Source organism: Alosa sapidissima, chromosome 2, assembly GCF_018492685.1.
Source record: "Alosa sapidissima isolate fAloSap1 chromosome 2, fAloSap1.pri, whole genome shotgun sequence".
NCBI lineage: Eukaryota > Metazoa > Chordata > Actinopteri > Clupeiformes > Clupeidae > Alosa > Alosa sapidissima.
In genome coordinates this window covers 35,088,100-35,103,361 of record NC_055958.1, presented here as the reverse complement: position 1 = coordinate 35,103,361, position 15,262 = coordinate 35,088,100, and the positions used below count along the sequence as shown (strand labels likewise).

Genomic DNA, 15,262 nt, shown 5'->3' with positions numbered 1-15,262 from the left:
AGCCAAAGTCTTTGCTCATTGTCCATCAATGAAACTAGGACCATATGTTTCTAAATACAGTGATTCAGTACCGGTACATTGAAGGTGTGACAGGACCGAATTAGAGCTGACAGCCTATACGCACTGATAAATACTTTTATCCTATTCATTGCCTGTCATGGTTGGTGTTTGTGGACCACTCCCATTCACTTAGTGTTAGCTCAGGCAAACAACATGAAATATTCATTCATTAGATTGTCTCCCTCTCAAAGAAAAACGTAAACAAAAAGTATTTTATTCAGCTACAGGTTTAATAAAAACTTTGATTTTCATGAAGTCATGATTGTCATCACACATAAAATGGAAAACTTAACATTTCTATTTGACTTCATAACACTCCAATAACAATTCTGGTCCGGGAATAAATTGGATATACAAGCATTCCTTATTAAATAAAATGCATTAGCAAATGAATGAATTAATTTATTCTTTTTTCAATGCTGTCAGCGAGCTCCCTCTTCCATCAGACAGGAGGAAAAACATGGGCTCTAGAGTCTAGAGAGTGCCAATTTACCCCTCCCCCTAAACCAGCAAATCCCGACAATACTCCAGCACTTCAATCTTGCAGCCAAAAGAGAGAGTTGGGTTATCTTAGCCCACCCGGGAGGGAAAACGTCCTCTTTACAGAGCGACCAGACAACAAAAAGTCTTTCAACTCTTCCTTACTAGAAGTAGTTTATTATACAAGAATAAAAAGGATTACAGAAAAATACAAAAGAAAAAGAAATATGTAAAAATGCCCCAAATAAAATAAAAGTTCAAAATAAAAGCATAAAGAAGCGAAAAGTCAAAAAGTCAGATAAGTTGTTCTACTATGTACGACTGCGAGCCCTTAACACACATTTCTTATTCAAAGTATGATTATTTTCCAAACATGATTATATGTATGATCATACTCAAAACATTTTCATTTGTATAGCATGAATACTTCCATAGCAAGAATACATTCTATACTCAAGCAGGGTTTAAATTTTTCATAGCATGATTACATTTTGCTTAAGCAAGGTTATATTTCAATCACACTTTAGTCAGCTCAACTTTGATATTACTGGTGAAAGTGGACTTCAAAAGGCATATTCTTTGTTAGTCTTTATTGTATTTTTATTGTATTTATTTTGTATTCCTAGCAAAGTATGGTATATATATATATTTGTATATCCTAGCAAAAACACACATTTCAATCTTGTTTCCCAGGCCTCTTGGCAGCGTGGTTAAATTAATTTCCCCCAAATTTCAACAACACACACGTCTGACATATGCCGCTGCTCAACAGGTTGGAAAGGAACCATTGACTGTTAAGCCTATTTTATGCTTCTGCGTCGAATCAAAGGCGTACCCCCGCAGACCCCTCTGCGTCTTCGCAAACCCCGCCCCGACCCCTCCGCCATAGCTCAACGTGCACCTCCAAAACATTGTAACTTTGCGTCGAGGCGACGCAGACCGCAAGGACTGTGATTGGTCAACTCGTCCTGTGTATTGAGTTCACAGACATAAGCTTTGCAAATAAACTCAGACATATTTTGGTTACAATGACAGGGTTATCCGTTTGTAAAGTGTCTATGTCAGTCACATTTTGAAATTAGCACTTCGCCAGCAAGCAGTACTTTGTGGGCAGTTGTGCTAAAGTTCGCTTGCTACCATAACTTAAACCTCAGACTTATTTGCTGGTTACAGTAACTAGGTTAATGGATTTTACTGTGTCTATTTCTCGATACTTTGTACAAAATCTAAGCAAGAAAAGCCCAAACAAATAAGATTAATATTTTGTCACGATAGTCTATGGGGTTTGCCAATCTGAGTACCGTCGTCTACAGTCTATTGTTTTCGGTGGTGAGCAATGCAGACACAGGCGACATGCACCGCGATGCAAAGCAACCCGATGCAGAACCATAAAGTGGGTCACGACGCCGTAGGAGTGGTGGCGTAGCTACACCGTGGACTTGACCCACAAGCATGTTGAGCCCTTTACAATGGTGGCTATCATTTCTGTCGTCGTGTTGCAGTTACATACTTGTTAGATAACCGACTGACACTGTTTGCATAATTTGCATACATTTAAACACTCACTTACAGTGTTATTTTAGCCTACATTACGGCTGTAAAAAGGTTATAATAAGCAGAACTTCTCCGTTTGATGTGTAACGTTTGAGTGTTTTTTTTTTTTTGTTGTTTTTTTTTTTTAAATCTGTTCATGGAATGTTGCGCAGTGCCTCTGGCAGTTGGTTACATGACCCATGATAATGTAAACACAGGAGGAACTCTAGCCCCAGTGCTCGTGAGCCTAGGCCAAAGTTCCTGGGCTGATGGCCCACAGTATAAACAAAGCTAGTGTTGCAGATGGAATTTAGTGCGGAAGAAACCAGTGGAAAACAGGGGTAACTGCGAGAAGATTACAATTACAGAGACGGAGTCTCAGAGATGAACTTCTTGAACATTGATGCTTATCTCTCCTGCTCATTCCCATTCAAACATGTGTAGGCCTTCAAGTCAGGCATTTTCCACTGTGGGAGACATTTCAGCTGCCCTCTTCTTCTCCTGTGCTGTTCTACTGTTATGGCCGGCTTTCTCAGAAAGATCTTCATGGGAAACGTAGAGTTAAAGTAGGGAAACACCCTCTCGGTGAAAGTGTGCGTGAATGTGTGCAGGTGTGTGTCATTATCAGGGTCGGAGAATGAAACTCTTCCTCTGTCTCTGTCCAGCTTCACTCTGATCCTCTGGGGGTTCCGCTCGACTGTGAGGGGAATGTCTGACCTATTAAATAGTACACGCAGGAAGGACACCATTCCAGAACGTGCCGTGTACTCATTATTAGAGTGGCGCACAATCCAGCGTTTGGAGACATTCTCGTCCATATTTCTACCCCTCCTCTGGGCTGACTCTGCCATCACACCGACGTCCCACTCGTTACTGTCCCCAACCTCCACATCCCAGCAGTGAGTCCCTGAGTCAAAGCCCTCAGAGCCCAGGACACTGGCGCACTCATCAAATCTCTCTGGGTTATCTGGAAGCTGCTGCTTCTCATCACCCCATTTCACACTGGTCAGATCCTCAGACAGGATGAGTTGTGGGTGTGCAGTGTTGGGATCCAGAGTCACAGGAGCTGCAGAGAGCACAAAAAACACACACTCACTTAACAAATAGGTATTTGAGTTTAAAACCTTTTCTTAATGAACGTAAATGCTGAACAGTGATGCTGCAGTATCACGCGACTACTAACAAACGCCTGATGTAGCTGATGAGACCGTGTCCATGAACTGCAGACACTGTAGCTGTTCTCGACAGGAGTCTGCCTCGGTCTTTCCCCTGAGAAACACGTATCTTCCCTTTCCTCCCATGCCCTCCGTCCAATCAGAGTCATGTGTCCTTGTACACCCCCCATATAAGAGTGGCAAACAAATGTATTTTATCTTGTGTTCAGGGCCACCTTGCTGTCTCACTCGATAGAGTAACTAGTCATGGCACACTTTCTGAACTTATGTTGACTTGTATGTATTAGTTTGAATCTTAGATTTCTGCTCTACGCATTAAGTTGTTTCCTGTCTTATATTTGCGGTTTGCATTAAGTTGTTTCCTGTCTTATATTTGCGGCCTGCATTAAGTTGATTTCTGTGTCATATCCCCATGCTACAGGTTACTGATACAGGAGAAATATTGTTGATATTTCATGACCCCCCCCCCCTCAGTGTTCAGTAGGTTTGTGTGAAATAACACCACCTGATTCTGATTGGCTGCAATAGTGTTGTGCGAGTGGGAGTGCTTGTATTCAGTTTACAGAGCCAGGGTTGTGTGGGAAGATACTCACAGGGTGGGCTGCTGGTGGATTGTGAGGAGATATTGGCCGAATGTGACAAAAAGTCACTTTTAAAGGTTGTATCAGCGATAGCGGGGATACGTCACTTCTGTTGATGTTCAAACAAAACAGAGAGCTAGCTCGCTACTCCCTCCTCTTCCCTCCCATGCTATTGAAACTCTCCTAAACGCGCATCTTGTCGGTTATTGGTTGAAATACTTTATTTTGCCTTTGAGGAGTTGCCAACCCTTGTTGGTAGCAATTGTTTTTGTATACAGATCTCGGAGCCTAGGCTGCCTACAGAGACACGTTTTTTTGACGGCCTGTTTATGGGGCAGGCAGCTGGGCAGTTAGGAAAGATGAATGTGATCATTTATATTTGGGTCTTTTTTGGGCCTGAAATCACTGATACAATCACTGATACAACTGAACATTGGACAATAACCTCCACCATCATCAAACATGTTCTGAATGCCTTTTTTAAAAATCTGATACCACATGGTGCAGTCCAACTTAATGTTATCACAAAATTCATAGTTTACCCACCTCTTATTTAACCACTACACCCCTGGTAGGGTGACCAGACATCCTGAAAAATTCGGGACAGTCCTGAAATACAAGCAGTTGTCCCGAATCCTGCTCTAATTGTCCCAAAAATGATAGCCTACCAGAATCTTGAGTATTGACTGATACACTAAAAACTATTCATTCATTCATGGTGGTTGGCTGCTCATTGCCTTCAGCAATCCTGTATCTTAAGAAAAAAAATGTATATGTGTAGCATAGCCTACTCGCTTGAATTAACATACATTGATATCAATATTATTATTGTCTAATAAGCTAATTTTCATTCATTGTTTACATGGAGGCTCAGGCTGCCCCGGGACCTGATAAAAAGCACAAACAAGTGCGCAAGTTGCAACCGGGAGGACGGGGTAAGTGCATGCAGCCACAAGGAGTGAACATTGCTTATGTCTGGGTTACACAAAGCTACAACAACACACAAGGAGTGAACATTGCTTATGTCTGGGTTACACAAAGCTACAACAACACAATCATTATGTTTTCTTAAAGACCGACAGTTCATAAATAAAAAATAATTTGGGCATAAAGTAGCCTAGGCTAGGCCTATTAGCGTTAAGTGTTATAGAAATGTACACACACTGTTAAAGTGCTATCAGTAGGCTGGTTTACCAAATGACAGACAGTTGAATTTCTAAATTCTAAAAATAATTTTGGTGCCGTTTTGAAATTCATGTAGGCCATCACCCCCGTCATGTCCTGAATTCCACCCATTCTCATCCTGTCACCCTAACCCCTGGGTATAGATACTAGATGATACAATAAAAAACAAAAAACACCTCTCTGCCTTTTCTGACACGAATAGAAGGGAGAGGTATGAACACACAGATGTCCAAAGGCCATGTGTCCCTTTACTCCTGTAGCTTGAGGTGGTATTGCTTCCATAATAGTTTTCTTCTTTTAACGTTAGCTCCAGTACATGACTAAGTCATTCTGTAAGTGTTTTTAATCAGTGTTTAAATAGATAGAGGCACACTGGTGTGTGTGTGTGTGTGTGTACGTGTACATGAATATCACATGAAACAGTCCTCACCGTATTCAATCATGTCCTGCATCTTCTCCCAGACTCTGAATAGCAGGTTGTTCAGGTGCTTTGCCACGTGGAGCAGTGGACCTGTAACCTTCTCTGGATACTGCAGTGTGCACTGGGCTCTGGAATAACATTCAGGAGTCAGTGCTGCTGTGGGTTTGGGTTCAGAACCACAGAGAAGAGAGAGACAGGAGGCAGATCACTCACCTTTCCACTGTGGTGTTGTAGTTCTGGAAAATGACACATACATGGATTAGGCTTATTATTAGAGTACTTATAATATTACTATATTAGTGTAATTATCAGCCACTTATTATTTTATCAAAGCATAATTCAATTTAAATGTATTAAAACATACAAACTATAACAACAACAACAGAAACATTTGATGGTATGGCGGGCACGAAAATATGCATTTGCATTGGATCCATCAGGGTCACATCCTGTGATGTTGGTGTTAGAAAGGAGTAATGTTCTTACAAGCATAAATGAGACATCATCAGCTCCCATCTCCTCCTCTATGGTTCTGATTGTGTCTGAAAGAGACAAGATCTCTCTGCTCATCTTCTCAATCTTCTCCTTCATCATCTCACTCTTCTGCTCCTCTTCCTCATTCAGTGCAGCTATCCTGGCTGCCTCTTCATCTCGTAGAAACTGATGAAGCTTTGCAAACTCCTCCTTGATCTGTTTCTCTGTTTGCTGGGCCTGAGTCTGAAGTAAAACATCAAAATAGTTTTTCAGCAAAAATAATGTGTTTGTCAACAATATAAGTTTAGAAAAATGTCATGTTCACACACAATTTTTTTTTTTGTTGAGACTTGAAGGGTAAATAATAATGTGGTCTCTCACCTTAATCTTTTTAGCTGTTTTGTCACTTATTATCTTTGCTTCTTTAAAGGCTTTCAGTTGCTCTTTTATAGGCTTTAGGTTGGTCTCTATCTTCCTCTGTGAAGGACAAGCGGTTAATCATAGTCCTGATTATACTGTACCTATACCACATAGATTAAACCTTAAAAGTGAAGTCAGCGATGTTACATAATTCAAGCCCATACAATTTTAAGCCCATAACATTTAAGTCCAGTCACATTCATCAATCATTGGCAATCATCTCCCGGTCCTCAGGCCAAAACAAAACCCTGTGCGGAGTATCTCTGGGAGTACTGAAAGGAGGAGTGAGCTCTGGTGTGATTTGTTTGGTTAAAATAACGCTGTTTTGGACAAAAGCGTTGGCTACTAATTTCTATAAATGTAAACATAAACAAAATGCAACTTCCTGTGCAATTACTTACTGTACCTGTAAACAGAACTTCACTAGCAATATACATTGGAAATGGATAACAGTCCATAACTATGTTTTGAACATTGTCTTAATGAAGTAACAATATAACATTTTTCTATTTTCTTAATGTTGCATCAAAGGAAAGTACTCTTACCTTATGTTCAAGTACTGCTTCCTCTAGAGTACAGAAATGGTGGTTATGGTGCTGCTTTGAGTCTCGACACAGCAAACACACGAGCTCTCTATCCTCCCGACAGAAGACCTTGAGTTTCTTATTGTGGGGGCGGCAGCGCACCTCAGACCCCATCAAGGCTCTCTCACCTCTCCCCTTCACCAAAGACTCACACAGATTCTTCAGTGTGAGATTAGTTAGAGGCTCGTCTTGTGGCGCCGATATCGTCCTACAGACTGGACACTCTCTGGATGGTTTGGTCTGCCAGAACTGCTGCAGACAGGCTTTACAGACGCTGTGAGTGCAGGTCAGGATGACTGGATCTTTGAAGATGTCATAGCACACAGGACAGTGAAGATCTGCCTCCAGTTTTGATGCCATAGTGTTCCTGTTGAATTATATAAGCTAACCACGATCTCCACAAGTGTTGCTCCGTCAGACCCACAGGCTTATTATCTCCCAGTAACCTGAAGCTACTCAAGCATTGGTTTTTAACCGGATACCAGATCCCAATCTGAATGACTGACTGTGCAATAGCTACACAACAGCAGTCTGACTGCCACTCAGTTTCACTTTCCTGTTAAGACAAAGAGCGTCAGAGGGAGGGGCTCTGGGAAAGTACAGACACTAATGGATCTGATCTAAGTGTCCTGGGCAGTAATGCTTCACTAAAATCCAGTCAGGTCTGTGTTGTAAGGAGAGACCTCATACAGCCGTTTCCACAAAGACAAGATTTGATGGCATTCTTTTCATGCTCAGATTTACCAGAAGTTACGATCATGTTACGCCATATATTATGATAACAGCATGCACGGCATTTTTCACATTATAGCCCACGCTTCACTTGTTGTGACTGCAGACTTTTTTTACTGACAGTTGCTATGCTACAAATGAAAGGTGTTCTTTTGGTTCCAAGCCTCAGCTGGTTTCTGGAGTGAAATTGATACAACTTTAAGAGTTGTGAATCTATTCTTATTTATACGAGTGCATACATACCCATGCACTCACACATTCACAGACACACACACACAGGAACACACACATACGATCATGTGCTATTTTTTGGTTTACAGTGTAAATTGGGGTTAACAATAGGTTAGGTTGGTGGAATAGGACTGGAGCATTCTTGATGTGATTTTGTCTTTAGAGATTAAGTGTGAAGAGTGAGGGTTCTTACACCTACTCGTCTGATAGTCCTTGTCCAAATGCTCCTCATTCACCAACGCCAAGGACCACTCCAAGTACTCAAGGACTAATCAGCATAACATCTGTCCAGGTGTTTGAAGTCCCCCTAATCAACCACTGCAAGGGAAATTTGCTTTATAAAGAACAACATGATCTGTCTGTAACCTTTTCTATCAACAACATGATCTGATGCTCCAGACATGCAGAATCGAAACTAAGATGCAGAATCGAAACTGACATTTGACTAACCCCAGTTTGTTCTGCTTTCCTTTGATATAAATATGACTGTGTATGAATGAATGGTTGTCTCGTGGTGCACAGACTTGTCTGATGTATACGTGACCTCTGCAGAGATTTATTAAACTTACTAACTGTAAAGACAAGCCTTATAGACTCCAGGTATTAATAGGTGTAGTTACATTTCTTCCATACCAGTCCATTAAAAAGTAAAAAAAAATACATAGAAATATAGATAGATTGCTACACATATCAACTTTAAATGATTTAAAAAAATGGCTTTCAAAATTATTTTGAGATGTAAATGTTGTATAATACTTTCCCCATGTGCTGCCGCCTGAATTCTGTTAATGGCTGACATCAGAGCCTCTGAGAGTGATACGAGGACTGGTAATGTGGAGCATACCAGGACCTGCGGATTCAGGAGTCAGTGCTGCTGTGGTGGCAGTGCTTTGGGTTCAGAACCACGGAGAAGAGAGAGAAAGACAGGAGGTGGATCATTCACTTTTCCACTGTTCTATAGCCTCGTCAGGCTACTGTTCTCTTTTAATTCTGTGAAATGGCAATTCTTTCACACAAACCTACAGACGTTTTGGGGCAGTAACCAGGTACGCCATGCTGTTGGAGGTGCAAACGCTGCATCACCATTGAGATCACATAGTAAGGAGCTGGCTCAAGGGTTATAAATGTATTTTGTTGTATTGTATAGCCTAATGAAAGCACCGTTTTTATAGCCATTTATGAGTGTTCACTTCAGGCTCGTTGGCTATGAATTTGATAACTATAGCGGGCTATTTGACGACAACATACTGTATCAGAGGTGTCAAATGTTAAGTTACTCCAGTCTAGATTTTTTATGTTAATCACTCCTATGATGTATTTCTGTATTTTTGTCTATCAAAAGTAAAATATCTGTTTCGGAGTTAACTGATGGTCAAAGCAACCAAAACTCCGATATTGTTTGCACCTCCACGTGGTCTGTGACGTATGTTTGTGTGAAAGAATTGGCAAAGGAATAGATACAATTATTATTTTTTCTCCTCTAATGACCACTTGGTGGAAGCCAATAAAAACAGCGAAACAGCATCACCTGCTGGTGCGTGAATGGCACATCTGCCAACTCCCGATCTCACTATTCTTAACCCTTTCTCCCATTGTGTTCTCCCATCATCCTCCTGATTTCATTGTAATTCGAACAATCAAATGGACATTTTCTCTGTGTGTGATTTAAAAGCCTTGTACCTGGCAACCCAGAGGAGAGGCACTGAGGCAGAGGTGAATGTGCAAATCACCCTGCTTGACATGCATCACTCCCACTCATCTACTAGTGCAAAAGTAGATGCTATAGAGTTATCAAATGAACATTATAGTGCATTTATTATGAAATAATAATCTATTAATTTGTATTATAATTTAATTATTTGTATGATTAGTTATGGTGTTTAGTATTGAACCCATTAATTACAACTGCAATATGATTTCAGTTGTGTGGATACCTTTAAGTAACACCAATGCCTTTCAGTGGATGTCAGCTGAGGGTTAGGTACATATGTATGTTTATTAACTGGCGCTTTTTCCCAAAAGACTTACAAAAAAAAGAATCAAGATGTAGTACAAAAGGAGACATTTCAACCCATTGGTCACAATTAATATGTACTTATAAGCCTCTAAAACTGTAACTGGGGAATATCCCAATAATCTTCCAGTAAATATTGAAATAATGTGTTTCAATGAAATGTGTGTAGTGTCGAATGTTTTGAGTAAATTGTCACATGACCAGAGCTGTTTACTTCCTGGTTGCACCTTGAGAAGAGGATGACTGCCTCACAGCTCCCAAATAAAAGGTTTTTAAAGTATGTTAAAATAAACATAGGAAAAAGATTTTTTGTACACATGGTCTTTACGGTGTCTAGTTATGATATATACATTTATAATTATTCAAATGTCTTTGGTGTGTTTGCAGAATGAGTAAACATGTTAACGGTCACAATAGTGACCGGTGGGATAGAATGTTGTATGTAGATGCACACATACTTCTACACCTACACACACATACACATACTCATGCATACACACACACACACTCACACACAGATATACACACTCACGAAATAGGTAATTTGTGGCCATGAAATATTAATTCGTTCCCACGAAATAGTAATTTGTGGCCACGAAATATGTATAGTCTAACGTGCACTGGACTGGGTGAGCAAATCGAGCGCCAGTAGAAGCCTGTCGTGTCTTTTCTCATCACTCCCCACCAGCTCTCAATTCTCTGGTTTGCAGTAGGGGACAACCGGGACGATTGAAACGGGGGACGAATGAAACATTCCGGTTTTCTCCGAGTGCAACGATGATAGACAGACATCATTTGGACAAAACATAGAGCATATTAACCTCCGTTGCTCAGCCAAATGCCATCCTGTTACGTCCTGTTATCACTGAGTTACAGGCGATAAACGATTTCTGATGGTCACAAGTTTACTTGACAGCAGGGCTAGTAGAAATAGGGCTCTAAATTACAAAGTCACCCGCAATATGATGCGAACTTCTGGGTACTCAGAATACTTTATTGTAGGCCTTGTGGTCCGCCGCGGAGTCCTTTTGCTGTGTGGGTTCATTCACGGTTTATTTTTTTTGATTATTAAAGAGTGTTTTTCATTTAAAGGTTTGACTTCATAGTTATTCAGTAGAGCATTTAGTGCTCTCCCCAATCCCAGACGTTCACATTGCATGTTTGTTTGTAATGGATGCAAAACAGCCTATAATGCTAAATGTCTATGGGGGGACGATTGAAACACCTATTTGTCCCGACCAGGCAGTAAACCCCATTTATTCTAAGTCAATGCACACGTATCTGTGTTTATACTATATTTTATTCAGGTGAGACATGGAAAAGCAGTTTTAGAAAGATGCAAATATATTTGGGGCTATCAGGTAGGGGGTCGAGTTTTGCCATGTTAACCTATGGAGACTGACGGCCTGTGGGTCATTAAGGGCACTTATTTGGATGTGTGGTGACTTTAACCACATATTCTAGCTATATTAATGGCATAGTGCATGCTATTTCCATAACCGCGAAATACGCGCATCACCATGACGGAATAAGTTGTTAACAGACATGATCCGAGACATATAGCCCAGCAGCAATCTATCTAAAATAACACATAGAGGTACCATTCATGGCATGTTGTCAAATATTGAAGTTGTGGGAAGTTTACATAATTTAAGCTGTATGTTTAATTCGTACCCCATGCGGTTTCATTTGTCCCAGCCAGGAGGGACGAATGAAACATAACGCACGTTCGACTTCTCCTTAAATAACTCTTGAACGGTTTTGTTCAGAGCTGTAAATGCAACTGTATTTGACAGAGGACAGATGTAGGTTGCTAGTGACAAAATATTAACTTTCAGTGTTTTACAATGTCTTTGTAAATTACATTTCATTAAAAAGTGTTTCATTACATTACATTACATTACATTACATTTGGCTGACGCTTTTTTAGCCAAAGCGACTAACAACATGGTAAACAGTTTAAGTTTTAGAGCAATTCTCAACTATTTTTGGACAATTTAAAAACATTAAAAACATTAGAGTACAGTAAGAATAAGTGCATCAGTGAGTGCTGTTTTTAACAGTTACTTGTCAGTTTAAGACGGCTGGTGAGTGCTAGGATCAGTAAGACTTGTTGTAAGTGTTGCTATGAGAGGAGATGTTCTCTAAAGAGCTGGGTCTTCAGGAGTTTTTTGAAAATGGAGAAGGATGTCCCTGCCCTTGTAGGAACTGGCAGTGTGTTCCACCAACGAGGAACAACAGATGAGAAAAGTTTGGATTGGCTTGAGCGTACCGGTGGTAGAGCTAGACGTCGTTCGTCTGAGGAGCGCAGCGGTCTGGAGGTAGCGTATGTCTGTATGAGGGCATTCAAGTAGGTGGGAGCAGAACTGGAGACTACTTTGTAGGCAAGCGTTAGAGCCTTGAATTTGATGCGGGCTGCCATAGGTAGCCAGTGTAGCTGGATGAGCAGCGGGGTAACATGTGCCCTTTTGGGTTGGTTGTAGACCAGGCGCGCCGCCGCGTTCTGGATCATCTGAAGTGGTTTCACTGCGCAGGCTGGGAGACCTGTCAGGAGGGCATTGCAGTAGTCGAGTCGTGAGATGACTATTGCCTGAACCAGAAGTTGGGTAGCATCTTGAGTCAAGTAAGTCCTGATTTTCCGTATGCTGTAGAGTGCGAAACGGCATGACCGGGCGACTGAGGCAACATGATCTGAGAAGTTTAGTTGGTTGTCGAGAACAACTCCTAGATTTCTTGCAGTCCTGGTAGGTGAAACAGACAGGGAGTCAAATTTGATGTTGATGTCGTGGTGTATGGTAGGTTTAGCTGGGAGGACCAGCAGTTCAGTCTTTGAGAGGTTCAGCTGGAGGTGGTGTGCCTTCATCCATGTAGCTATGTCTGAGAGGCAATCCGAGATCCGTGCTGAAACCAAGGGGTCATCAGGTGGAAAGGACAGATAGAGCTGTGTGTCGTCTGCATAGCAGTGGTATGAGAAGCCATGCAAACGGATAATCTGTCCCATGGAGGTGGTGTAGATAGCAAAGAGAAGGGGGCCCAGCACTGAGCCCTGGGGGACCCCTGTGGTGAGATGGTGAGGTGCAGATAGCTGACCAAGCCATGATACGTTAAACGAGCGTCCTGTGAGGTAGGATTCAAACCAGGAGAGAGCAGAACCGGAGATTCCCATGTTAGCGAGTATAGAGAAAAGGATGCGGTGATTAACCGTGTCAAAGGCAGCCGATAAGTCAAGCAGAATGAGTACTGATGACCGAGCGGTCGCCCTGGCTTCTTTTAAGGCTTCTGTTACAGACAGCAGAGCTGTTTCGGTAGAGTGGCCGCTTTTGAACCCAGACTGATTTGGATCCAGAAGGTTTTTCTGTGAAAGGAAGTCAGAGACCTGTTTGGAGACTGCTCGTTCAATGCCTTTGGATAGGAAAGGCAGGAGTGAGACAGGGCGGTAGTTCTCGACTTGAGCAGGGTTGAGAGAAGCTTTCTTAAGTAACGGTGTTACCCGGGCCATTTTGAACGCTGTTGGAAATGTGCCGGAGGTTAGCGAGGCATTGATCATGTGTGATAGCTGGAGCAATGGTCGGGCTGATGGACTGAAGTAGGCTCGTAGGTATAGGGTCCAGCGAGCATGTGGTAGGACGGCTGCATGTCAGGAGTCTAGATACTTCACTCTCGGAGAGAGGCGTGAATGCTGAAAAAGATGTTCCAGGAGTTGCGCTTGATTTGCTCATCCGTCCAGTGCACAGCCTATAGGCCTACCTATGTCGTGGCCACAAATTACTATTTCGTGGGAACTAATTAATATTTCGTGGCCACAAATTACCTATTTCGTGGTAACGAATTACTATTTCGTGGGAACGAATTAATATTTCGTGGCCACAAATTAGTACTTTGTGGGAACTAATTGCTATTCCATGGCCACAACTTATTATTTTGTGGGAACGAATTGCTATTTCGTGGCCACAACTTATTATTTTTTTTCCCCATGACATATCCGGGGCTCCGTACAACTCAGACTTTGCACAGCTAATAATAAATCACTCCGCGATACAATGCGAAGATTTGACACTCAAATCCCAGTTGTTCTCATCCCAGCTCCACTATTTTAAGCAATGGGTTACTCCTTAGCAGAGGTGGGACCAAGTCACTGTTTGGCAAGTCACAAGTAAGTCCCAAGTCTTAGCACTCAAGTCCAAGTCAAGTCCCAAGTAAATACAGAGAAGGGCAAGTCGAGTCCAAGTCCAAGTCTCATCAAAGCCAAGTCGAGTCCAAGTCCAAGTCCCAATCTTTTTCAAGTCCTGAACAAGTCATCAGGTACTCTTCACTTAATAATGGCATTATTAGACTATCGATCATAATTTTAACACTTCCATCTAATCCACAGATTTTTTTTTATAAATACAGATTAAAATATGTTCAATGTTTCTGTCTTGAAATCTTTTACGATATATGCATGCGCATACAATATACACATGTGCATACCTGAGTAATCTGTACAAAACGGATAGCTACATGACAAATATATATATTGTTTTTCCAAATTGCGGAGCACACTGTAAGTATGAGTAATAATTTGACTGATGGCATTTCACTGCGCTAGGCCACAGATTTGCCTGCAAACTATTTATTAGGCTGTCTGCCAGTGGCGACTCATAAGGGAAGCCAAGGTCAACACTTTTATATTATTTAAATGATAATAATTACACAGTAATTTTGTTTTAAAGTATTCATTTCTTAAGAAATACTACACATTTGATGCTGTTTATCTCATTTGTAAATGGTGCACTGTCACTTTAAGCCCATTGTGTGCCACTGTCCACACATTCTCATAATGATCTTTTTTTACCAGCTCCATTCCAATGGCTAGTCCACAAACTCAAACATTGTTTGTGCCACATGTATAGCACAATATTAACAATGATAAGCATGATATTAAGTTGGCACAAACAGCTTTCATTCCTTTGGAAATAGATGCATGTATGACATGATGCTTGCTTGACATTTTCTGTTTGCAATTAAATGTGAATTATGAGCCTGGTAGCCAGTAGCCACCTAGCTAGCTGAGTGGAATGCGTTTCAATCGGCATATCAATGTGCTTCATGTAAACAAATTATTGAATAGGCCTACTTCAAGACTCACCATTTCCATTACACAAAGGCAAAGACAACTCTTCATATTCTTGTCCACTTTCCAAATCACAGTGAGTGCAGCCTATGTCATAGTGACCTGGATCTCATAGTTTATAACAGTAGTGAGAACCGGATAAATCCGCAATTTCCCCTAATCTCGTATTTGTTGCCTTCATGATTTCCTTTTATACGTTTCTTATATTTAAAAGAAAATATCAATCACCATCAACAATGACAAGCCAGCTGGAACCTGC

At 41.2% G+C, this 15,262-nt stretch overlaps 1 protein-coding gene across 1 annotated transcript; it reads right to left on the bottom strand.

Annotated features, from left to right (window-relative positions):
- Positions 1–685: 685 nt before the first annotated feature.
- Positions 686–7,488, bottom strand: LOC121692955 (zinc-binding protein A33-like). The gene is made up of 6 exons (XM_042072039.1): positions 6,875–7,488; positions 6,291–6,386; positions 5,922–6,152; positions 5,649–5,671; positions 5,445–5,563; positions 686–3,139 (listed from the first exon to the last, which is right to left on the bottom strand). The coding sequence occupies exons 1-6, from the start codon at positions 7,271–7,273 to the stop codon at positions 2,481–2,483; spliced, it is 1,527 nt and encodes a 508-aa protein (XP_041927973.1). The 5' UTR covers positions 7,274–7,488; the 3' UTR covers positions 686–2,480.
- Positions 7,489–15,262: the final 7,774 nt, after the last annotated feature.

Bases quoted from the DNA above. Each gene is read 5' to 3' on its own strand.
- LOC121692955 (XM_042072039.1), bottom strand. From the start codon at position 7,273: ATGGCATCAAAACTGGAGGCAGATCTTCACTGTCCTGTGTGCTATGAC. The intron at 6,153-6,290 runs GTGAGAGACCAC...GTTTTACTTCAG, and splicing joins AAACAGCTAAAAAGATTAAG to ACTCAGGCCCAGCAAACAGA. The intron at 5,672-5,921 runs GTAAGAACATTA...GTCATTTTCCAG, and splicing joins ATGATGTCTCATTTATGCTT to AACTACAACACCACAGTGGA.